The 24,960-nt window shown below is 45.0% G+C and overlaps 1 protein-coding gene across 1 annotated transcript; it reads right to left on the bottom strand.

The window, feature by feature from the left end:
- Window positions 1-842: 842 nt before the first annotated feature.
- MGST3 (microsomal glutathione S-transferase 3) lies at window positions 843-22,327 on the bottom strand. The gene is made up of 6 exons (XM_045546604.1): window positions 22,241-22,327; window positions 5,180-5,303; window positions 4,055-4,128; window positions 3,414-3,471; window positions 1,834-1,906; window positions 843-1,096 (listed from the first exon to the last, which is right to left on the bottom strand). Exons 2-6 carry the CDS (start codon window positions 5,294-5,296, stop codon window positions 960-962), a joined length of 459 nt encoding a protein of 152 aa, XP_045402560.1. The 5' UTR covers window positions 5,297-5,303; window positions 22,241-22,327; the 3' UTR covers window positions 843-959.
- Window positions 22,328-24,960: the final 2,633 nt, after the last annotated feature.

Here is a 24,960-nt window from a genome sequence, read left to right as displayed (position 1 = left end):
ATCATACAGCACAGGTCTAGTCACTGTATTTCTGTTAAGGCAGTTTATGGCCACATTAGGGGTTTTTTTTTTTGTTTAGTTTTTGTTTTTTTGAGACAGAGTCTCACTCTGTCACCCCAGCTAGAGTACAGTGGCATCACCATAGCTCACAGCAACCTCAAACTCCTGGGCTCAAATGATCCTCCTGCCTCAGCCTCCCGAGCAGCTGGAACTATAGGTGTGCACCACCACACCCGGCTAATTTTTCCATATTTTGTAGAATCGGGGCCTCACTCTTGCTCAGGCTGCTCTTGAACCCCTGGCCTCAAGCAACCCTCCCACTTTGGCCTCCTAAAGTGCTAGGATTACAGGTGTGAGCCACTGCACCTGGCCCACATTAGTTTTTGGAGCTACTATCTCACTCTGCCAACTTGCACTGTTTTCAAAATCAACTAAAACCTTCTAAGTCTTCCTCATTTTTATATATACAATCAAATCTTTGTATCCAAATGTTAAGTTTCATCTTCCTAAATTTAGTCTATTCAGTTTTTAAGCAACAGAAACAATCTCTAATGGAGAGTTTTTAAAAAAATGCTTACAGTTATCCTAAGTATTAGTTGCAAGTGATACTATTATATCCTAACGAGAGCTAAAAGATTTTGCTTAATTTTTTTACCACTGTGGCAAGATCATGAACATATTACCACAATCAGACACTTTCTCGTCTTCACATACTACATAAGCATCCCCTGGCAGGGTGAGGGGAGGTGCTTAATATTTGTGCCTCCTCTCTTACCTAGCAGGAACAGGCTACTGATTTTAGACGGAGACCCAAAAAGAAATAAATGATAAGAATCAGGTGGTTTAGGTATGAGGCTGATGCCAGATAAGTCTTTATTACGTTTAGAAAAAAAAAATGTAACTGGAAATAAAGGTAAGTCTTTCAAAATGAATTAGAGTTTTTAAACCCCTATAATTCTTTAATGGCAGGGTTTGGACCCACCACGCAGGCCAGTTTTGACCCAACCAAGATGCTGGAAGGCAGAGCACACGGTCGTGCCCATCAAGCCCATGAGAGCGATGGACCCGAGGGCTCCTCGATTCCGCTTGCGGGGTTCTGAAAAGTAAGAAAGAGCAGGAGTTACCAGGAACGGTCCAGAATTATGACGCTGTCAACATTCATGAGCTATTCCATCATGGCATCAGGGGTTGTACATTCGACAACCTGACTTCGTGAGGTTAACCAACTCTTAGCCTGAAGTCACGTACTGACTGACAACTTCAGATACTAAAGCTGTCAGTAAGGGACACTAACTAATGTGTCCCAGTAGTATTGGTTGGACCTTAGAAAATTATAGGATAATAACTACATTGGCTTTGCTCCAGGATCTTTAGCAGTATTTCCCTCTTTTTCAAAGAAGCAAATATAGCCAAAAATGTCTTTTTTTCCTTCTTTCTCAGGTACACCAATTTGCAGTAGCAATTAGGCTCTGGCGTCAGACTGTGAGTTTGAACCCTGGTTTACTAGTTTATACTTAGTAGGTGTATGACCTAGACCATTAATGTTTCTATGCCTCGGTTTCCTCATCTATAAAATGGGATATCACAGAATTGTTGTGAGGTTAAATAGCATATGCAAAGTTCTTAGAATAGCAATTGGCACAAAGAAAATGTTTAATGAAAATGAGTTTTATTACTATTCAAATGTTAGTTAAAAAAAAAAAGAAGATAACAGATCTTTCACCTAAATATCAAGCTATTTCCCCTTTTCTTAAAGCCCCAGGAAGAAAAATCTAGTAGCATAAGATTTGAATTTTAAGTGTGTTTCCTTGGCAGATGTCGGTATGTACTTACCTCCCGTGTAATAGCCGTAAGCATAAAGAACTCGTCCGACAATCCAGGCCAAGCCCAAGCCAGAAACTATGCGCTAAGATAAAAGGGCTCCGTTAGTATTTGCATGAAAGAAACAGGCAAACCTTCGTTAACACCTAGGGTTGATTACACAGCATGTTAGCAAAAGGTAACAATTTCATGGATTTGCTAAACTACTCCCCACCAAAATTAGGTAGAATTAAGTTATTTGTTTCAGTCAAGGAAATCGAAGATCCGTGGTTCTTCTGTGAGCAGCTCGTGCAGCCGTGAGAAGAGTACTGGCTCCCTAGAGAAGTGGGACGGGGGAGCCCCGGGCTCGCCCGGGCATCCTGGGGAACTTGTGGTGGAGCACAGAGGAGGACAGGCAGGCCTGGGGTCTCCGGGTGAGCCAGAAGAGGAAACTGTCCCCCAGGCACGGCCAGAGGAAGAGCCCCACTGGCTCCAATGGGCCTCGGAGCACGAGACTGACTAGCAACTCCAGCTGCTGGGCACGTAGCATCTCCCTCTCCGGTGAGGTCCCCGCCGGCAGGGCTGGGAGCAGGCGGCACTGCAGCCTGCACCGAGGGTGGGCTCCACGGGACAGAGCGGGACAGTGTGTCAAGTTGTGAGCCCCAGAATGTGGGGTCTTGCAGGGAAAAGTCTCCCTGTTCCCAACACCCTTGAGAGAGTCAAAGCTCATGTAAGGTGAAAAATCCTTCCTGCTGGGCACCATGCTGGGGTAACCCCTTCGGGCCACAGGAGCAAGGGGCGAACAGAGGAGAGAGTGTGCGAGGCCACCTTTCCCAGTGCCTGTCCTGTTTAGCAGTGCTACGCTGGGTAGGCTACTGCGTCAGGGGTTTGCTGGAGCTGATTTGGGGTAAAGTTAAATATCAACAGGAGCAGTGGCCTTCCCACTGCTCACCACACAGACCGGCAGGCACCTGCTCGCTCCTGGCTGCTTCTGCCCAGCACCTGTTCTCTCACCTCCTCTGCTTACCTGTCACCTCCCAGGCAAGGCCCTCCTCCCGGGCGAGCCCATTCAGAACTGTCCCCGCTCCACGCTCCCTTTGCACCTTCCCTGCTGTTTTCTGCCAAGCACTCACCAGCTTCTAACGCACTACGTGCTTTACCCATGTTGCCTTTATCTGTGACCCCAACTAAAAGGTAAGCGCTAGGAAACCAGGTGTCCTTGCCTGTCCCGTCCACTGTTGGAACCCTAGGTGGTGCGGACATGTCTGTTGCATGAATGAATGAATATGGCAAATTAAAACTCTCATGGATATGAAACCTTTAGCATCAGACAGACCTGGGTTCAAATTCTGATTCTTCTACTCTGTACCTATTTGACCTTGTGAAGGTTAAATAGTATCCAAGAGACTTTTCCTTATCTGCAAAAAAAAAAAGGGGGGAGGAGGGAAATCCCAGCTACTTTAAAGAACTTTGTAAGAAATAATTGAATAAAATCCTGTTAAATACATGGTGCTTAGACACCGATGTTCATTAAATGTTTATTTCCTTCTTCCTTCCCTGATGATAGCTCAGTGAACTAAATCCAAATAGACGAACACTGTGGAAAAACTTACCGGGTGGTAAACCCCTCCAACAGCTAGAAAAAATAAGAATGCGGGATACACTTCCAACCTGGAACAGACAGAAAGAAACTTTTTAAAAAGTGCCCCATTTAAGTATGCCTATGTAGAACTAAGAGTCCTTCCTTTACATTCTCACTTGCCAAGTTAGAAACTTGAGAGCAAAAATAAATATCGGTGGAGGGAGAAGACCTGGTCACTAATATCCACCTTCTTCTGCTTTGCACGGGATTAGAGGTAGCTCAGAACATGCTGAGTGAAAGGACCTCACATCTAACAAACTGAAGAGGAAGATCTTGGTGAATTACAGTGGATTTCCTTACAGAATTCAAAACTTCTTCACTCCCCAGGGCTGGGAGATTCAACATTAGTTTAAATGGGACATGCTTCAAACACTGTAGAGGGTAATGCAACATTAAAGATATTTTTAGAAAGATTATCCAGAAATCCCACCATTCTATCAACTCGTAAGTTTGGTTAATATTCAACCTGTTCCCATACATAATTTTTAATGAGGTTCATAAGTTGTCAACATCACTATTACTCAGGAAATAGAGAGCACTAAGGGACGAGGTGTTGGACAGCAAACACCCACTCTGCAGATGTCTTTGGTGCCCGGCAGGGCAGACACTCACGTATTCTGGTGGGCTCGCTGAATGCAGTTGAAGATGTGTCCATTTTCAGGGTCTGTGCTGTACATGGTAGGGTACTGTCAAACAAGGGGCATGTTGATTAAATGATCAAGACTGGCATTCAGTTTTGAAAATTAAAATTAACCTTAAAAATAGTATATCCCAAAGTATCACTTAATACTCTTAACAGATGATCATTCTATTTCTGCTTAAATATTTACAGTTGACAAAGGTCTCAATTCTCAGAAGCAGATTCAGTGTTTCTAGAAAATATCCAGTAATAAGAGTGTCTGTCTGTGTTGTAGTTGCACAAGGTAGAGGCAGCTTGTGCCAAACTCAGGGCTTTTCATTGATGTTATGTATCAATGGTAGGTTTCAGATGTATCACAAAGACACCGTAGGGAAACAGCTCTTTCCCAAGGGTCATCAAATACCACATTCTTTTAAGATTTCCCTAATGGAAGAACAGAAATTGACTGTGTGAGAATTTTAATGGAAGCATCCATTAGAAGGAAGAAAAAAAAAAAAAAAGGAAGAAACTAGATATGAAAACTTAAAAGAAGCTCTCTCTAGTGAGGGAGTTTAATTATAAGTTGCTAAACAGAAATAGACATTTAAAATTGCTCACCAGGGACAACTTTAGTCATTATCCCTTCTAGATCAGCTAGAACTGAAGGAAGTATTTAATAGACCACTTTCCTATGTCTAAGTCCAGGCTAACCTCAGCACCACATACTTCTTTTCTACTTGGAAAACAGGAAAATCACCTTAAGACATCATTTTTAAAGTGGCACACCAGGAAACAATGTTACCATTTAATCCTCTGTAGAAAATACAGTAGCAAAGCTTCCCAGCAAATAGCTCCGGCCAAAAACACGCTGTTCTAATCCCGGCATACCTAGTCTTTCTACGGAAGAGATGAAGTCAGACCAGATGGAAACTACTCCCCAGCAGGGGCCCATAGTCCTTGCCTCTCCCCTTCCAGAAAGGAGCCGAATTTCTAATAGACACAGTCCTGAGACTGCCACCTCCCCCCACTAGCTCCTCACCTCTCCCTCCCCGACTGAAAGGTTCTCGGATAAGCCCCCGGACAAGCCTACAAAAGCACCAGTTTGTGTTCCCACTTACCTCCACCTTGTACTTCTTGCGGGCCTTGGCGACATTGATGGCGAGGTGACCCACCATGACAAAGCTGGCGGCACCGGTGAGAAGCACGAAGCCGTATTCCTTGGAGAGGACGGTCATCTTGGCTCTGTGGAAGGAAGAACACCACACTGGGACACTGTCCCCAGGACTGCGGGCATCACGTGGTACGAGGTCTCAGGGAACGTGACGCTTTATTACAAACAGATCAAACACACACATGCAGATCAAAAAGAGGTGTGAGTCAGTCTGATGTTTCTAAGAGGTCCTTAGAAATATTACCATGTATCATGCAACAGAATTTAAAAATGACTTGAGTATGCAGGATACACACAGAAAAGTATGTAATCATATATTGTATTTCCTCTTTTGTGCCTGAGTTATTTTGATCAACATTGTATTTATGAGATTTATCTACACCATTGCAGGAGTCGTTGCTGTAGAGCGATCTGGCCCCTAAAAATCACATTTTTGAAAAAATATTTAACATGGCAAAGTGCTAAAGTATACATTGTTACATGGAGAAAGAAAGAGAGGGAGGGTGGGAGGAGGGAAACATAGAGGAGGAGGAGGAAGAAGAGGTAGGGGAGAGGAAAGAGAAAGAAACAGGATCCCAAACAGCATATACACAGTGATTCCAAGTTTCCTGCCTGAGACACGGGGGACGCTATAAAAGCAGGAACCTTAGGGCCTCCCTTTGGTCCTGGGCATGTGCTGGAACAGCTGCAGAAATCTCAGCCAGGTAGGGCCGGGCCCTGCTTGAGTGCTCTGAAAGCGGAGCGTGGCTCCCGGCCTTAGGACGCTTTGGGCAGCGCCTGGGAACTCAGGTTGCTCATCAAATCATCACTTCGAAATTAGCCCCATGAAGTGTTCTGATACCTAGGACTTATTTTGATCCAAATATATAGATCTTATGCATCTCTCCCCCCAGAAATGATATATGCAAATATAGCAAAATGTTAATCACAGATGCTAGGTGGTAGCAATATGGATGTTCAATGTACAATTCGTTCAACTTTTGTGTAGGTTTGAAAATTTTCATAATGACATGTTTGGAGAAAAAGCTAATCCCTGCTCATTTTCAAGAATTCGGTAATTTCTGCTGTTTAAGCTACCGTCCTGACCCCCAGGAGGGGAGAGGAGGGAAGGAAGCAAAGAGACCAGGCATCAAAGGGAGCCACACTTGGGGGGGTGGGGGGGAGGCCCAGTGAGATCACGAGCACCACAGTGCCGCCCTCTGACCTCTGAGCTTTGACCAGCAGAGGGAAGCAGGGTCAGGGCACGGCAGGACCCGAAGGAGCAGCTACGATGCTTCGAGAGGCCTCTCACAGACCGCCTGTCATGTGAAGGTCACTGCACGTCAGCAGCTGCAGTGCGTGTTCTGCTTTCAGCGTTAAAATTACCATCCCTGGTAACTGTCTGGCTCCAGTCCTCCGGTAAACCTCGGAGGGTTACCCTGCTCCAAAATGTGCCTAGTCATCTTTACAGACCAACCAACAAGATGGTCACATCCCTATTTCCAAAGAATGCCCGGAGGTTACGCACTGTCCCCAAGGTCTATACCACAAAGTATCAGAGCTGGGATTCAGATTCAGATTCACTTAGTTCCAACGTCCCCTTTCAGTCCCACTTGAATATTTAGAGCCAAACTAACGGGGTATCAGAGCGCCTTTCTCAAAATGCAATTTGGGATGGGCAAGCAGCTCAGCTCCTTAAAAGTAAGTTTCTCTTAGCTCAGAAAAATAACATTTGGGGCCTAAATCCTAAAAGCTCCCCCTTCCCACCAGCTTTCACAATAATTTTCATCAGTTTTCCCCCTCTAAGTTCGCCACCCCCAGCTGCTCTGAGTGCACCCATGGCCCTACTCAGGGGGGAGGGGACACACACTGGGGAGGGCTGGCCCCTGGCTCAGCACGGAACTGCCCCGGTCAGCAGTTCTGCCCCGCCTGTCCGTGTAGCCGCAGAGAGCAGAGTCTTTGGCTGCCCTCCAAGCTTCCCTGCCCTCACTCTCTTCCTATATTTAGAAAATCAGCATGAGGAGGAAGCTACAGTAGTTATTAAAACAAAAATTTAGTGTGAATTCTGAACACCTCTTTAAAATAAAAATGACTGAGCTTTCTAGCCTATCCTTGATTTATTTATCCTTGATTTAACCCACATTTGGGCCAAACAGGCCACTTAAAATGCAGCTGCCTCTAACTCTGTTAGAGTTGCCTGTTCAAGGACAGTAAAATGAAGCATGTTTGCATTAGGCCAAAGTTGCCAGCCAAGACCCTAACCTTTGGACGGGACCGTGGGCTCCCTGGCTGGGTGCGGACGGCCTTGTCTTGCTGCAGCACTTTTCAGCTCCCTTTTATACTTCACAAAAATTCTATTAGCTCCATTTTACAGAAAAGGAAATGAAGGCTCAAGGGGATGAAGGCAGAGCTAAGAACAAAGCAGGCTTTAGAATTCTTTCCCAAAACAGGTCGGGCACAGTGGTTCACGCCTGTAATCCTAGCACTCTGGGAGGCCAAGGTGGGAGGATCACTTGAAGCCAGGAGTTCAAGACCAGCCTGAGCAACACAGCAAGCCCTCATCTTTACAAAAAAATAGAAAAATTAGCTAGGTGTGATGGTATGGGCCTGTAGTCCCAGCTACTCAGGAGGCTGAGGCAGGATTACTTGAGCCCAGGAGTTTGAGGGTCCAGTGAGCTACAATGAGGCTACTGCACTCCAGCCTGGGCAACAGAGTGAGACCCTGTCTCAAAAAAAAAAAAAAAAGAATTCCTCTTACAAACACTCCAGCTAGCCCAGGCAACACATTAGAACTTGGTAGCTTCATTATTGATCTGTGTTTCTGATTTGTTAGGGGCTGCGGTTGGGAGCTGGCAGGACAGAGAAGTGCCTCTTGAGCAGATGTCTCTGTTGCAGGCCAGAAACACTCTGGAAAGCAACTGATCTATACTCCACAATTAGAATCTACAATTAGAAATTGATATTTACTACTGAGCTCCTCTTTTAAAGTATACGTGCAGTCTACAAGGTTAAACCTGTTAGGCCTTCACACCTTAGTGGAAGTTACCCTCCTGGTGCTTTGTTAAGGTGCTATGTACTGAGTACGAATCTGGACCGGCACAAGCAGAGCCAGAACACTAAGGACCTTCGAAGGGGAAATTCACAGTAAGAGGGACCCAGAGACTGACTCTAGAGGGTGGTTTGCAGAGGACACACAATCAGTCACAGGGACAGTGGGAGGGCCCAGGGCAACAGCGTGCCTGCTCTCCCTGCAGCAGGTGGGGACGCAGTGACTGGAAAGCTGCCTGGGAGGATAACCCTCCCTGACACCTCCCTCCACTCCTACCAAGTGAGGAGTCCTGCTTCATACGCCGGAACAGCCTGTACTTAAAACGGAAAGAGCAGCCAATTGTAACAGCTGCTAAGCTCCCACGAGGGAGGGACCCTGTCTGTCTGGCATCTTCCGTGCCAAGCAGGGTGCATGCTCACAGATGCTTGCGGAATAAATGATTCAGGCTGCAACTCCAGGTGGCTGCCACGCACCCCTGAGCTAATGTCCACCGTCTGGCACAGTGTCTGGTATAAGGGATGCACCCAACCAATTTGAGTTTCCTTTGCTTCCTCCAAAAGTATCTGTTGAAACCATGGAAGAAACTGGCTGTATTAATTACTTAGGGAAAGAGGAGTTCAGAACACAGAGAAAACCTATCATCATAGCTGCTAAATCCAATAGGGAGTGAAAAATGTGACATTCTTTCCTTGTCCCTTAAGGAAAGAATCAGCTTAATTTAAAAAAACTTTATCATTTGCTAAGCCCTTATTTTCTGAGGCTTTCTTATTCAATCACCACTCACTGACTCACCCAGGGCAACTTCCAGGCCTGTAAGCTCCAGTCATGAAAAGTGTCCTATAAAGGTGTACCATTTTTAAGATCTTTCATACTGTATTTTTACCATAACTTGTTTAGACATGTTTAGATACACAAATACTTACCATTGTGTTACAGTTGCCTACTGTATTCAGTACAGTAACATGTTGTAAGGTTTGTAGCCTAGCAGCAACAGGCTACCCCACACAGCCTAGGTGTGTAGTAGGCTCTACCATCAAGGTTTGTATAAGTACAAAATCGTCTAATGCATTTCTCACCCATCCAGCACAAGAGATAGAAGGCCTTTGAGAGTGGCCTTTGTGTGTGTGGGTGTGCACTGGGAAGGAATGGCAGCTCAGTCTACAGGGATCACACCCAGGCAGCCACAGCCGCACCCTGGGTTGTGCCAGCCCCAGGGGTAGCCGATAGCTTTCAAGGTCAGGCTGAAGGAGCTGATAGCTGGCATGTAGCCGCTCTCTGGCACGAGCACTCAATTTGAACTCTACACCACATTTTATTGATTATATCCTGCTCTGTGTCTCCAGCAACCCTTTCGTGGACCCATCAAGATAAGGTTTGTGAGAGTGAGAACTTTGCTCTAAACTTTGTTTTCCACACGGTGTCAGACACATAGCACACAGTTCAAAAGTCCTTCCTGAGCTGATCTTCCAAAACAGGTAAAGATTACTTTGCAATTCATTTGGTTATATGACAGCATTTGTTAATCATTATGCAGTTTTGTGGGTTAGGCATAAACCAGTTGTCTAAATTAAAATCTGTGAGTTGAAACCGTCTACCATATATAGTCATGCACCATATAACGACATTTCCATCATTCAAGGACTGCATATATGACAGTAGTCCCAAGATTATGATGGGGCTGAAAAATTCCTATTGCCTAGTGACACTGTAGCACAGTGCATTACTCCTGTATTTGTGGTGATGCTGGTGTAGACAAATCTACTGCCCTGCTAGTCCTATAAAAGTATAGCCCATACAACTATGTATGGTACATGATACTTGATAATAAACTATGTAACTGGTTCATGAGTTAATATTTACTATATCGTACTTTTTATCCTTATTTGAGAGTATACTCCTTCTACTTATAAAGAAAAAAAGTTAACTGTAAAACAGCCTCAGGCAGGCCCTTGGGGAGGTGTTCCAGAAGAAAACATTGTTGGCAGGTTACTGCCCCTGAAGACCCTCCAGTGGGACAAGATGTGGAGGTGGAAGACAGCGATATTGGTGATCCTGACCCTGTGTAAGCTCAGGCTAATATGTGTGTTTATGTCTTAGTTTTTAACAAAAAAGTTTAAAAAGTAAAAAATAAAGTTTTAAAAATAGAAAAAAGCTGATAGAATAAGGATATAAAGAAAGAAAATATTTTTGTGGAGTATACAATGTATGTTTTAAGGCAAGTGTTGTTACAAAAGAGAAAAGTTAAAAAACATTAAAAAGTCTAAAAGTAAAAAAGTTACAGTAAGCTAAGCTTAATTTATTATTGGACAAACAAAAATATTTTAAAATAAATTTAGTGTAGTCTAAGTGTACAATGTTCATAGAGCCTACAGTAATGTCCCGGGCCTTCACACTCACTCACCACTCACTCACTGACTCACCCAGGGCAACTTCCAGTCCTGCAAGCTCCATTCGTGAAAAGTGCCCTATAATGGTGTACCACTTTTAAAATCTTTTATGCTATATTTTTACTATAACTTGTTTAGACATGTTTAGATACACAAATACTATTGTGTTACAATTGCCTACTGTATTCAGTACCGTAGTAACATGTTGTAAGGTTTGTAGCCTAGGAGCGATAGGCTACCCATAGAGCTAGGTGTGTAGTAGGCTCCACCATCCAGGTTTGAGTAAGTACAAAATCATCTAACGCATTTCTCAGAATGTATCCCTGCCCTTAAACGATGCACGGCTGTAGTTTAAAAGTACCTAGTTTGCATTAGTACACAGTGTTGGGGAAGTGTAGAATAGAACCAACTGGAAGACAGCCTGTCAACAGGTAATATTCTTTACAATGTTCATACCCTTTGGCTCATTAATTCTACCAGAAATCTATCCTGAGATAATATTCCAAATGCAAACAAATGTGGTTCAAAGACATTTACTTCAGCACTATTTATAATAGCAAAACCAGAAATAGTAGAGATGTCGAAGAATAGAGGGCCAGTTACACAAATATAACACACCTGTAAAATAGAATATTATACAAAAAATAGTGTGCATAAAAATTAAAGATTTTAAAACAGGCTTAATATACAGCATATTAAATGAAAAAAAGAAAACAAAAGTATATATGCATCATAATTTTAGTTTTCTCAATAAAAATACTAAGGAACAACACACCAAAATCATAAGCATAGTTATTTCTAGATGGCTGGATTGTAGATTTTCCTTAGTAGCTTTCTATAATTTCCAAAATGAGCAAATGTATATATTTAAAAGTTATATAAAAAGTGGCCTGATGATTAGTAATTGGGAAGACAGAGGAACTGGCAGTTATGTTATGGTGACACTAAAGGATCAGACCTGACTTCTGGCTTGGATTCTGTCACTTATCTGCTATGTGCAGTACATGAGACAGCTCTGCAGTTAACAGTGCAGTCTTGCAATCAGCATTGTCTGGGTTCAGAACCTGGTTCTCACACGTCCTAGTCGGGAAAATTACTCAACGTCTTTCAGCAGCCTCAGTTTCCTCATTTGGTAAATGGACATAAGGATGGTACCTACCCCACCCAAAAGGCTGTTGTAAGGATTAAATGGAGACACTCCATAAACATTCATTGTGATGCCTGACACATAGTAAGTGCTCAATAAATATTATATATTAGGTTATATTATATAGGTCAGTGCTTTGTTAACTATCATTCACCTGATTCAATTATAAAAGGTTTGACTAAATGATAATGAATATACATTTTAGAATTTAAAATTGCCATTTTAAAATAGCAAAGCTTAGAACTACATATATTCCCCTTCCTTTTCTGAACTCTCAGTAGCTAGTCGCGTTAAAACAGATCATGTGGAAAGTAGGAGCGTTCAGGAGGAAGTGCTGAAATCCACACGCCGCGGTCATTCAAACCCTCACTGCAGCCGGACACTGCTCACCACCGCACGGGGTAGCCATGCATTCACCTACTTATTCGAGTTTACTGAGTGCCCATCCCGCCCCCATGATGCTCATGTTCTAGCAGGGGACACAGGCAAGTAAGTAAACAAGTACCCAACTCCAGATTTTTCCCTTCATAGCAACGATCAGAAACAGGGTATGACGGAACAAAACAAACAAAACAAACTAAACAGGTTGGGGAAAGGAAGAAATAAGACAGAAAAGTTTCTGTTCTCCCTTATTAGCAATCGCAGAGGTAGCTGCTTCTACCTCTGTTTGTGTTTCTTGGCAGTTCTAAGCCAAAATATTTCCGTTGAGAGAACATTAAATCAAAGGGTTAAAAGGAACTTGAATCATCTATGTAGTTTTTTTTTTTTTCAATTAGAAAATTCTTGTCACTTATTTAAGAGCAGAGATCTTTTTGGAAAGTTTTTTACCCCTAGTGGACCCGAATGGAAAATCTACAGGAAAAGAAACAGAGGGAATCCGGGAGTCAGACAGACCTGTGCTCACATACTGCTCGGCAGGCTCTGGAACATTATCTAAAGTCTCTGAAAAATGGGGAAAATACTACCTATTTCACAGGTTGGTTTGGGGACTTAAAATGAGATAAATTAGACACACACCTGGTATGAACATGTAATAAATGGCCCAAATATGAAGACACATTGTAAATACTGGCTAAGTGTACATATCTGCCCACATAAACAGTTCCTAAATGAGGTGATTGATCTTTCTACAAATCAGTAATGTGCTTTGGCTTAGACATTAGTTCTGCTGGTTTTTAAATGATTCATATTTGGCAAATGGCTGATCTACTCAGACTGCAAAAGGGCATTAGTTTCCTAGCATGGACAGCATAATCAATCAAAGAATACTTAATTCCCTTATTGGACCCCAATATATGAAGTGCTTACTACACGCCAGCTGCTACTTAGCTGTGGGGGATGCAGCAGGGAACGAGACAGGGTCCCTGCCCTCAGGGCATTGCTAAGAATGACAGGAGGCTGCCAACAAGCATGCAAACAAAGCAACTCCAGAGAGTGGTAACTCTTCTGGAGAACATTCCAGGCAACGGTGCAGAGAGACCGGGCGGGCGCCATTGGATCAGGATCACTGGGGAGGCCTCCTCGCTGTGGCAACATCCACACCGACACATGAGTGAGGAAGAAACAGCCACACAACATCCTGGGGAAAAGAAATTCCAATCAAAGGGATCAGCAACTGTGAAGGTGTTGTGATGAAAAGCCTGGCACACTCAAGGGACAGAAAGGTTGGCCTGTGTGGCTGTCCCACTGCAAAGGGTGGGAACAGTGGGAAATAAGGTCAGAGAGACAGACGCAGGTGATGAGGTTACAGGCCACGTAGCAGTTAATAGTTACTGCTTCTCCTTCCAGGAACTAAGATGAGAGGCGTAGGGGAGGAAAAAGTGTGAGATTGTAGAGTCGGCAGAGGAAGTCCTGCTACCCACAGGGAAAGGTGTGTGACCGGACATGCACCACCCTTAGCCAAGATAGCCCTCTGCGTGGGCTCAACTCTCAGCCCACTCTTAAGCATGCAAGTAGCTTTCCCTAAATTTCAAGGTAGGAAGAGACCCAGAACAGTACAGACCCTATGCCAAGATGCATGAACAGACTCAGAATATGACCTTGGCTTTGGGGAGAGGACCCTCTAACAGCCAGGTTTTAGGGGAGTGGTCGAAGGTGGAAGGAAGCTCATGTGCTGAGGGTTAGGAAACAAATGGGCTGTGAGGCCATACATCTGGGAGACGGGCAGTCCCACCTCCCAAATGTGCTCACATTGTCCACCTGTCATCACAGCCCAGGGCAGGTATCGACAGGGCCTCCCCGAAGCTTTAACTCCTGACCGACCCTCACGGACCACAGGCTGAGCCTTGGAGTACCTGCCCCTTTGCCTCCCACTCCTCAGCTACTAGAACACTGATCAACGAATATGGGATACATCTCCAAATGGGCTGTATGCTCTTTGAGGACAGAGAACATGTCTCCTACTTATATTTTTTACAGTAACTTGCATGAAGACAAACTCAACAGAGTGCAATTCCATATTCTAGGTCTGTGGTTCTCAAACTCCATTGACATCAAAATCACCTGGTAGGTTTGTTAAAACACCCCACTCCCAGAGTTTCTGAAAGTTTTAGGTGGAGCCTGAGAATTCCCTTTTTTTTTTTTTTTCCTGCTCCCATGAGGAGGAAAAAAATTTCATTTCTAATAAGTTCTTAGGTAGTACTGATGATTGTGGTCAGGGACCACATTTTAAGAACCAGTGTTCTGGGCAAAAAGAAATTTTGTGGGAGACAGTGATTTTATCTGATTCAAAACCCGAGATAGTCTTATCCTGGTGATCCATATTCCACTGATATCCTTGGAGGCTCCTGAGGGGCTCCGTCTCCTGTACCAGCCCGAGGGCAGAATGGGGCTGATGAGAGCAGAGGCTATTGGGCAGAGCAGGCGCCAGCCAAGCCCTTCACAATGACTCACTAAGAGTGTGCCCACCAGAAGACCGATTTCTTCTTTCAGCTGGGACAGAGGCCCGAAACAAAACCAACCAAGTAGGTAAGACAGCTTAGACTCTCTTGAGACTGTATCTTGTGAGCTTAACCTGTGACAGCCACTGGGTTTCCAGATTTCTCTTCATGGTCACAGTCGCTCACCAGACCAGAGTTTCCCACTAGTGAAATGAGTTAGGGGACCAGGCTCCCCATCCTTCAAAAGCAATGCTCGTTGTGCTACAGGACAACCTCTCTGGGCCCAACAACCTCTAACACCACGGATCCGGCGTGCCTCGAATTCTGCACAATCAGCAACACGACTTCAGGTGAAAGGCCTGTTTAAGGATTCAGTGGGACCTCCGACTAACTTCTTAGGGAGTTTTTCAATCTATCTGGCAGAAACAGCAAAATGGGAAATATTTAATCATATCACCACTACATATTTAACCAGGCACGGTAACAGAGTTTAGATAAATTAACACTCTTCATTCTCACAACAATCCTGTATTAGTTACTGTTCCTCCTTCTACAGACGAGGAAATGGAAGCAAACAGAGTTCAGTAATTTGCCTCAGGTCCCCACAGCTGGTCCGAATGGAGGCAGACTGACGCCACTGTTCATGCTCTTTGCAACTAAAGCACACTGCTGGGTTTGCCCCTGACCCGGGAGTTAAATTATCTTCTCTTTCTCCAGCATGGGGAGCCATAAGAAGGGCCTCTGCAGTGTCCGTTCAGGGCCGCACTGCTGCACCCCGGGCTTCTGCTCCGGGAACAAACAGAAACAGAGCCAGGGCAAGGGGGAGGGAGAGCTAGATCCAGGATGTTTGGAATATTTTATATACAGGATCATGCCATCTGCAAAGAAAGACAGTTTTACTTCTTCACTTCCAATGTGAATGCCTTTTATTTTACTTTTTTCGTGATTCATTGCCCTGGCTAGAACCAATGCAGTGTTCAACAGAAGTGGCAAAGGGGACATCCTTGCCTTATTCCCCATATTGGGGGCGGGGGGGGGGTACATTCAGTCTTTCACCATTAAATATGTTAGCGGTAGGTTTTCATAGATGTCCCTTTTGAAAATACTTTAGAAACCTAATTATTTCTATAATATTTTAAAAACACAGTAGCACTTCTACCTGCAACTTTTAAATTTATCAATGTATTACTTGCCATATATATAATTTTTTTTTTTTTTTTTTTGAGGACATCTCAGGTTGCAGGAAGAAAACTAGGAACCTTATTTTGAAGCAGGTGGGGTATGGCACTTGGGGCAGCAGAAAAGTCCCAGGCCACAGTGGGTTTCTAGGAGAGGAAAACGTGCCCTGGTAACCAGCAGGACCTTGGGTCTACAGGTGGATGGAACAGCACTCAGGGCAACAGCTCCTCAGTGTAGCCAGAGTCAGGGGATGCCTAGTGGGTTTTAAGTAAGCTAGGCAGCACTGCAAAGTCTCACTTTAGGAGTGATCAAATTGGGCTTACAATGAGGCAATGTTGGTCTAACTCCTAGAAGATATACTACATTCCAGGCCTTGAGTTAGCAACAGAGAGTTTCATCATGATATTTGGCCAAGGTACCTATCTCCAGCAATTTTACCGACAGAGTCTCCTGGGAACAGAACGATTCTAATGCCAAAGCTTCGCCCAACCTCTCCTTTAATTCCTGCCTTATCTCACTGGAGCAGGGTTCCTTTGGCAGCAGGAACGCTTACCCAGAAAGCCTTGGTAACTTCATTCAATGGAACACTCCCAAGGTAAAATTCGCCTTCACTATTTACACAACTCCCTCTTGGCTGCCCAGCAGAATTTCCCCAGGGCACAATCAGCATTGCTCAAATGGAGCAAAATGCAAGCTTTATGGCTCTGGGCACTTGTGGCAATAATTTACCACTTCTGAGTCATGAAGTTACACCACCTTATCTTTTACTAAATGACAATTAACCAGACTTTTAAGAGAGAGATTTTGCCTTTAAGCTCTCCTTTTGCTCCCAAACAGGTCAAGTCCAGCTTGGACAATGGTAACCTCTTCTTCCAGTAGTGATATTGTTCTCCTCAAACTGTACTGCAATTTCTCAGCTGCTTTTTTGTTTTAATGCATTCAGGAACCAGACAATGACAAAGCATTCACAGATCCACTTGGAGCCATTCCCCAATGTTTCATTAAAATCCTTATTTGGCTGCCTGTGCTATTAATTCAATCTTCCCTGCAGAGTGTACTTTATTTTAAGTGGCAAAATCCAACATTCTAATGGGCGTAACATGCAAGGACAGTAATTTAAAGGGCTAGTCTGATCATATTAAATAGACTTCCCTGAATCCCAAACACCAGAGAGCAGCTCAGACAACTCTAAAGTCATGCTGAGGGTTCGTCTGGCTCACTTACAGCTCCCCGAATAGCTGCCCAGCCTCCCTTTCTGCCTCCAGATGTTTTCACAAAGAAATAGGCCTCAAAATTATCTTCAGACAGGGCAGCTGACCCTCCTGAGCCCACATAAAGCTCAATGGCGAAAGGAAAGAGCCTGGAGGAAAGTCACACAAAAGCAATTCTCTTGATCATTACACAATGTATATATGTATCAAAATATCACATTGTGCCCCATAAATATGTCCAATTATGATGTGTTAATTAGAAACAAAATAAAACCTAAAAGAAAGTAATTCTCTGTTTCTGTGAGAGGAGAGATAAGGGATTTCTTTGGTTCAGACTACATTTTTAAAATGCTTTAAACACATAATAAAATCTGTGTGAGTGTCAAACCTTCAAATGACTGACAGATTTGAAAGACATTTAAGAGAAGGAATAAAAAACCCAGGTGATGCAAAGTAACCGTTCCCCCACGACTGCACTGCATATTCAGTAGACAGTGCTCCAAGGACAAAACCTGAAGTTAGTTGAATAGAAACAACTTCATTTGTCCAGCACTTGATTATTAATTCAAGTGAGGCAAACAGCAGCAGGCAGGTCATAAAGTAGATCTTTCCTACTACCTCATATTCTTCAATTTCTCATCAGTGTTGCTGGTAGAATATTTGGAAAGTAGAAGCTAACTATAAGTTAGGAGGATGGAAGATCTGTCCCTTTAAGAGATAAATGTGTTATGATCCAAATATATTCAGCTGTATAGTTAAATGGCCATAGGTTGGTCATATAAAATATTCAAATTTCAGATTTTTTTTTTAAGAGGTGGGGTCTTGCTATGTTGTCCAAGCGGGTCTCGAACTCTTGGCCTCAAGTGATCCTCTTGCCTAGGCCTCCCAAAGTGCTAGGATTACAGGCATGAGCCACTCCCGGCCTCAGATATTGTTTTTATTCCAATACTCTGGTGAATTGTTAGTTCTGAAAACAATTGTTTGATACATTACTGCACTGGCTGGCAGTGGAGGAGGGAAGATGAGCACGATGCTCAAGTCCAAGTGAATGGCTCTCGGTTATAGGGGACAAGCTTGTACTGACACGAACTCTACAAGGCCAAATAAACAAATTCTCTGCTCTTTTCTTCTCTGGAGTTTGCCTTTATGTGATAAGGCACTAAACACACATGCCTGAATAGAACTGAATCTTCCCTGGGAAAAACTGGTAATTCTGCTCTGTGGGAATCTAAAAATACTAGATTTGTAACAAGACAGAACAAATTCCAGGTTCCCCTACTGGTGTGATGACAAATTTCCCCAAACAGATTCTTGGTGCATAAGGCGCCGTGGGTGAGAGTGCTTTGGTATCTAATCTAGAAGCCTTCAGCTTTGCTGAACCCGTTGGGGCTGAGCCTCCCAGGGGGTGTGATCTCAAGGACAGCCCTCATGGTCTGAAGGCAACAACTTCAGAGAGCAAGGGAAAGAATGGGGAGAAGCCATGGGACACAAAAGGAAACAAAACAAAACCCAAAACACACAATGCATTAAATGAAACTGATTTGATGAAATAAATGTGGGACAAAGCATTTTACCTAAATAGAATGCTGCGTCAAGTCTATGTCTACTTCCTTCTTCAGTATTTTCTTGAAATGATTCCTCCCCTTATTTATCCTTTACTAAATGCCATGCACCTCTCGAGGTATAGGACGACAGTGGTGATCAAGACTGAGAAGGAAGGTCCTGACCCTCCAGCACACACGGTCAAGTGTGTATGTCTAGGGGCAACAAGCACATGGGAGAACCACAGAACACGAGGGTGACGGATTGGGGTAAAGGCTCTGAAGGACATAAACAGTGATGCGTGAGAGAGAACACAGGGAAAGAAAACAGCAAGTGCTGAGACTGGAGACAAGAAAAGGCCTGACTTGTATGCGGAAGAGAAAAGAGACCAGTGTGTCTGAAGGGTGATGTATAATAGACTAGAGGAAAAGTAGTAGAAGAAATCAATTATTATCAATACTTATTATTAGTATGCATATTGTTTAGTATGGGTCAAACCTTGTTTGTTCTAAGCAGTTCATCAATATTAATTCATCTAAATCCTCACAGCATCCCTGCTATTAACTCCATTTTACAGATGAGGAAGCTGAGCATCAGAGAGGTTAAGTAATCTGCCCAAGGTCACACAGCTACCACAGAGCAAAAAGCCCAATTCCCACATTCTGGGCAGTCTGGCTCCAGAGTCCATGCTCACAACCCTTGGCTATACTGCCTCTCAGTAAGGTTGAAGAGCAAGTCTGACCACCCCTGACATCTCTGAATCATTACCACCTCCCCAGAACCTCTCCTGAGCATAAAATATATTAACAAAAAGAGAGCTAATAATTAACTTCAAGTTGGTGACTGATTAAAGTCTGAGATGTTTCTAATGGAAAGAGGAAAAAAAAACTTGGGAAATAGCCCCCCATTTTTTTTTTCTTTTTAATGAGTATCAGCACTCCAGTATGATAAACGTAGATCACAGGATGGGAAACAATGTCCTCCAGTGTTTCAGGACACACGGGTCTGCAAGGAGGAAGGCAACACAGAAGTTGGTACTTCCCTTTTTACATCTTAATTCCCACATCCCTGTCCCTTAACTGGGATTACACAGGAATCTAGAATCATAAGCTATGACTTGCAGAAGAGGAAATGAGTCACAGTGACACCACTTGGATTTTCCATCACAAGAAATGCAGGCAGACGGTAGTTAATTCTTAGCAGCTGCTGAATCCCTGCTGGAGTACCAGCCATTCCAAAAGAAGGAACCTCCTAGGCTGCTAGTTTTTGCCTGAAACAGGGGTTCGACCATTTCATGCCTGTCTGTACTGAGAACGAAGCTGTGGCACAATCATTCACATTTCTTAAGAGGGAGAAATAAAATATCACTCTTTTTTTTGAGTGGACTAAGGCACCAAAATTTTAGCACCCAAGTTCCAGTTACTGAGAGGGTCAACTCTAAAAAGAACTCAGAGGGTAACAGAGGACCTATGATTCCAAATGCTGAAATTCTTAAAGGCATTCGCAAATACATTTAAAAGATAGTACAATTTCCCTGTTGCCTCATTATCGCTTTTCTCCCCACAAAGACAAGGTAAGACAGAGTGAGGGAAACTCAGTCAGGAATTTTATTTTACACAGCAATAATCTACCTGATGATAACTGCTACCTTCTTGTCCAGGCAGATGACATGTTCATAAGTAGCATTAACAAATTCAGTTGCAAAAACAGTAGGAGTATACTCTTCTAAGCAAATATTGCTTTAAAATGCTAAACGGTTCATGATCAATTGTGGTCAGCAATGTTCTGAATACAGATTCAGAATAGTTAAGTATAAATGTAGGAAACAAAATGTTTAAATACAGCTAGATGTGCAGGAGGCACTGAATTACTTCTGACAGATTGACTTGACGTCCACCTCATTGCAGACTGCTCTGGGAGCTTTTCAGCATTTGTCTGTAAAACATATATATGTTCCTTCTCTGTGCTAACCTTCAGGTGAGAAGCTTTCCTTTCAGGACTGTGTCTCCCCGAACTCCAGGCCAGCAGGAAGAAGTCTAGATAAAGTGGAAGACTGCCCTTCTCCAGTTCTGTTCCTTAATGCAGCGGTCCCCAACATTTTTGGCACCAGGGACCGGTTTAATGGAAGACAATTTTTCCACGGAGGGTGGGGGGCGGCGGAGCTCTGCCGCCCGGTTCCTAACAGGCTTCGGACTGGCGCTGGCCTGCAGCCCGGGTGTTGGGGACCTCAGCCTTACTCTAAGGTGGCTTCCGGAGCACAGTTTCTATGGCTGGCCATGGTATCCTTGTCGTTATATATATAGTAACACTGGTGCACAAAAAAAATCACTTGACAAAGTTTTCTATTTCTGTAACATTGTGTCAGGAGGGAAGCCTAACAAAACGTCTTCCCAGGGGTGAAAGTGTTTGGATTTTAGATGTTAGTCTTAACTCAGTTAAATTTAACTCCTGTGAGAATAAATATTCTTGATCTCCTGACTCAGATAATATATTCTTTGAATCCACTGAAATAAAACCCAGCCTGTGGCTCTGACCAGTAACTTTGGCTGCTTCCCAGAAACTGCAGGTTCCAGGTGATGTACTGATTTCCCAAGAGAAGCCCTTGCTCCGGCTCCCACGCACGAGGAATCTAAACCCTGCAGCCACTCCGCATGACCACACCTAGGCCCACGCGCACATCTGCAAAGCAGGAAGCGGCCTTCTCCTCTAGGACACGTTTCCCCAGTACAGGGACTAAGATTCCAACCCCTGTTGCTCCTGTCCTACCCGCCCTCGGCTCTGCTTTCCTTTATCTCCTTTCCCACACTTACTTGTCCCCGATGCTACAATGTAGCTTGTGAACTTGTGACTCCCAAGGAAAAAATTAGCAGAAGCCACAGCTTGGAGGAATGACTCAGTGAGTCTCCAGCGTCTTCCACCGCCCTGCAGCTGTGGCCCCGGGCCTCCCTGCTGTCACACCAGATAAGCAGGGACATTGTCTGAAATCCAAGGAAGGACCTGAAATGAAGATTCCCCCACCCCCACAGAGGTGACTCCTGCTCGAAGGCAGCGGTAGGAAACAATCCACTTACAAGTTCCAATACAAAAGGACGAACGTTTCTATGAGGCAGGAGGAAAACAAGAACAATCCCCTCCGGGGCTCTCTAACTCTCCCTAGCAACAACACATCCGCATCCGCAGCCAGGCCACTTTCAAAACCAGTGTTACCGCTCAGGCCTGCACAGCCAACTCCCCCTGCAGCGCCCCGCTCGCCCACCCCTGCACCAGAGCTGCAGCTGGCGAGGTCGGGCCAGAAAGAGGGAGCCCCAGGACTGCACAGCCCGAGAAGAGGAAGAGAGGAAAGGAAGGAATCGAGGAAGGGTTGACCTTGAGAACCTCCCTGAGTTATAGGTAGCGAGGCCCGGCCTCGCTTAGACGCCCCAAACCCTTTCCATCAGGGAGAGAATACAGGGCAGGTGGAGGGCAAAGAGGATGAAAATGCAGAACTGTAATCTACCGATGGGGCTGGGGGTGCTGGAGAGAGAGCGAGTCTCTATTCAGCCCTGGGTGGCTAAGATATGGGCAGTGCCCAGAGCAGAAGCTGAAGTGTCCCCGAAGGGTCAGTGCCCTTGCCGCCCGAAGGTGCTGGCACTCACCTGGATCACCTCCGCGCGGCTGGTGCTGGTGCAGACCCAGGCTGCGCAGCGCAGAGTGGGAGCCGCGCCCTCCGCCTGGGGCGGGGCGGGGCGGGGCGGGGCGGGGCCGGAGCAGGCCACGCCCCCGAGACGGGGCTCCCGGCCCAGATGGGCGCCGTCCAAGTTTGCCAGCTCCGGGCTGCAGGGTGGGAGGCGGAGGCTGAATTTTCTTCCTGCTCTCGGTCATCCACGGATTTGTTCCTCCCACTCCCAAATCCGTACCTCTGCTCCCCAGGGGCCTTCGTGGCCGCCTTCGTAAACTGTCCCAGCAGTTCCTACTTGCCAGACTGGGTTTGCAGAACAGCGGCGCGTTAATAATTTTTCCCCAGCAGGGCCACCGTAGCCTGGTTTGGGCGCTCGGGGGGAGGTGTGAGGCGCAGGTTTGCACGGCGCGTGCGCGGAAGGAGGAGTGCCCGGGGCAGTGCGGTGTGCGGCTGCGCGGCCGGGGGCGGGGGCGCTTGGTGTCTCGGGTTGCCGCACTTACTGGGTGGAAAGGTCTGGGGATGTCGGCCGTGAGCTTCTTTGCTAATAGGTATTAGTGTTATTGGTTCTGCCAAGAGCTGGATCCGAGCCCCGCCCGCTCCCTCGCGTGCCCCCTCGCGGGGTCCCGGGTTCCTTCTCCGGAACCGGACGGCGCCGCCCGCGGGCTCCGCGGACCGTCAGTAGTGAGCACACGAGTCGGTTCCGCCGTGCGTCCGGTCTGGGCGGCGGTGGGGAGGTTTGGGCTGAGACCTGCGGCGGAGTCGGGACGGAGCAGAACCTGCGTCTGAGAGCTGTGACAGCTGGCGGAGCGGACCGCAGAGGGCACCAGGGTTTGCAGTTTGCGCCCCGGTGCCCCCGCGCGCCCTTCTCCTCTGGACGCCCCGTCCCACCAGAGGCTCCCGCGCCTGCGCCTCCTTCAGCGTCTCTGCCTGGGGGCGTCTCCCCTGAGCCGGCGCTTGGGAACCGAGCGATCGCAAGTCGAGGCGTGGAAAGGCTGGAATCTAGGTTTTGGAAGGCTCTAGGTTGGGTGTTCCTTTTTGCTGGGTCGTTACATCCACGCATCTAGAAGTACTTTGAGGGCTCATGAAGTCTTTACTGTTGCTGTTTCAACCATTTCCAACCCTTCTCGGGCTTTCTCCTCGAGTACAGGAAGGCCTTACATTTCAGTTTTCTGGAATGCTGGGTGCAGGGGGCTTGTTTTGGTTGAACATTGAAAGGAAGCAAGTGGAAAAAACATTTCTGCATTAATTTTTTTCCCCCAAGAAGTTCGAGAGAAGAATTTCTGCATTATTGAGAGACGTTCCTCTCTTTGCTGACTGTTATACATAAAAAAAAAGGCAGTCTGAGGTGGGAGAAGGGATGATTCCAAAATCAGGAAAATTCTAGCCTCTTCTTTCCCAGTTATCTCTGACCAGACAAGTACTTAACCACTGAGGACCTTCTTTTAAAACATCTCTTTGCAAAACAATATTTGTTTATTGTAGAATTTGGGGAAATACAGATAAGCTCCACAAAAAATTACACAATGGAGTCATACTGCATGTACTGTTTTGTGGTCTGCTCTGTTCACTTCATAAATTGTAAAACATTTTCCATTTCATTTACTTGAACGGTTCATTTTGCAAAATGATTTGGCAATGATTACACGTCGTTTCATAGCATGGACATACCAGTCCTGTCGTGTTGGAGTTAACTTGTTTTCAGTTCTTTCCTATTACAGTGTACAACCTTGTAGATAAATCTGTGTGTGTGTGTGTATATATATATATATTTTTTTTTTTTTTTGGCTAAATTCCTCTAAAGAGGAATTTCTGGATCAGAGAATACATACCCTTAAAAGTCTTTTGATATCTATTAACAAGACACACTCCAGGAAAAGAGCTATAATCCTCTCCAACGCTGGATATTGGGTATCATTTTTCTTCATCTCTCCAGATGGGAATAAGACCTTTTTCACAAGGTTATTGTGAAGTTCAAATGAAGGAGGACAAAGTGCTACACAAAAGTCCTGCATCCCTTTTATATTTTGGATACTATAGTTTGCAAGTCCCATTACAACAACATGAATTAAGGATATGTGCCACTTTGCCTCAGAAGTTACTCTGTACTTACTTCACCCACCATTAATTCCTCCATTGACAATCTGGCTTGTGCTTCCACACCTCTTCTCAAATGGCTCTCTCAACAGTCACCATTTGCCTTGTAAACTCTTCTCTGTCCTGCGATTCTCAGACACTGCTCTCTCCTGATTCTTTTCTTACTGGTTCCTCTTCGTCTCTTGCTGCTTACAATGTGTGTTGCTGAGTGCTGGTCTCTCTTTTTTTTCTTTTTATTTTCTCTTCTGTGAGTCTCCTCTTTGACTCTCCCTTAACATTTGCATCCACTCCTGTGTTTAGAGTCCAAACTACTGTTAATGGGGGGGGGTGGGGGGGAGGAAGCAAACTCTGTAAAAGAAAAGTTTATTCTGAGCCAAATATGAGTGACTTCAGCTGGGGGATCCACAAATCCCAGAAGGCTTGAGTAAGTGGTCCCCAGATGGTCAGGTTACAGTTTGGTTTTATACATTTTAGGGAGACAGGAGTTGTAGGTAAAATCATAAATCAATACATTGATTTGGCCTCAAAAGGCAGGACAGCTCGAATGGGGGCTTACAAGGTTATATAGGTGGGTTTAGTATTCTTTGAGTTGTAATTGGTTAC

Source organism: Lemur catta, chromosome 3 (genome assembly GCF_020740605.2).
Source record: "Lemur catta isolate mLemCat1 chromosome 3, mLemCat1.pri, whole genome shotgun sequence".
NCBI lineage: Eukaryota > Metazoa > Chordata > Mammalia > Primates > Lemuridae > Lemur > Lemur catta.
Note: the sequence above shows the minus strand (reverse complement) of the source record. Positions and strands in the feature narration are given on the sequence as shown.

Coding starts and splice junctions, on each gene's coding strand:
- MGST3 (XM_045546604.1), bottom strand. CDS start 5,296: ATGACCGTCCTCTCCAAGGAATACGGCTTCGTGCTTCTCACCGGTGCC. Junction 4,129..5,179: donor GCAAGAAGTACAAGGTGGAG/GTAAGTGGGAAC, acceptor CTTGTTTGACAG/TACCCTACCATGTACAGCAC. Junction 1,907..3,413: donor TTGGAGGGGTTTACCACCCG/GTAAGTTTTTCC, acceptor CTTTTATCTTAG/CGCATAGTTTCTGGCTTGGG.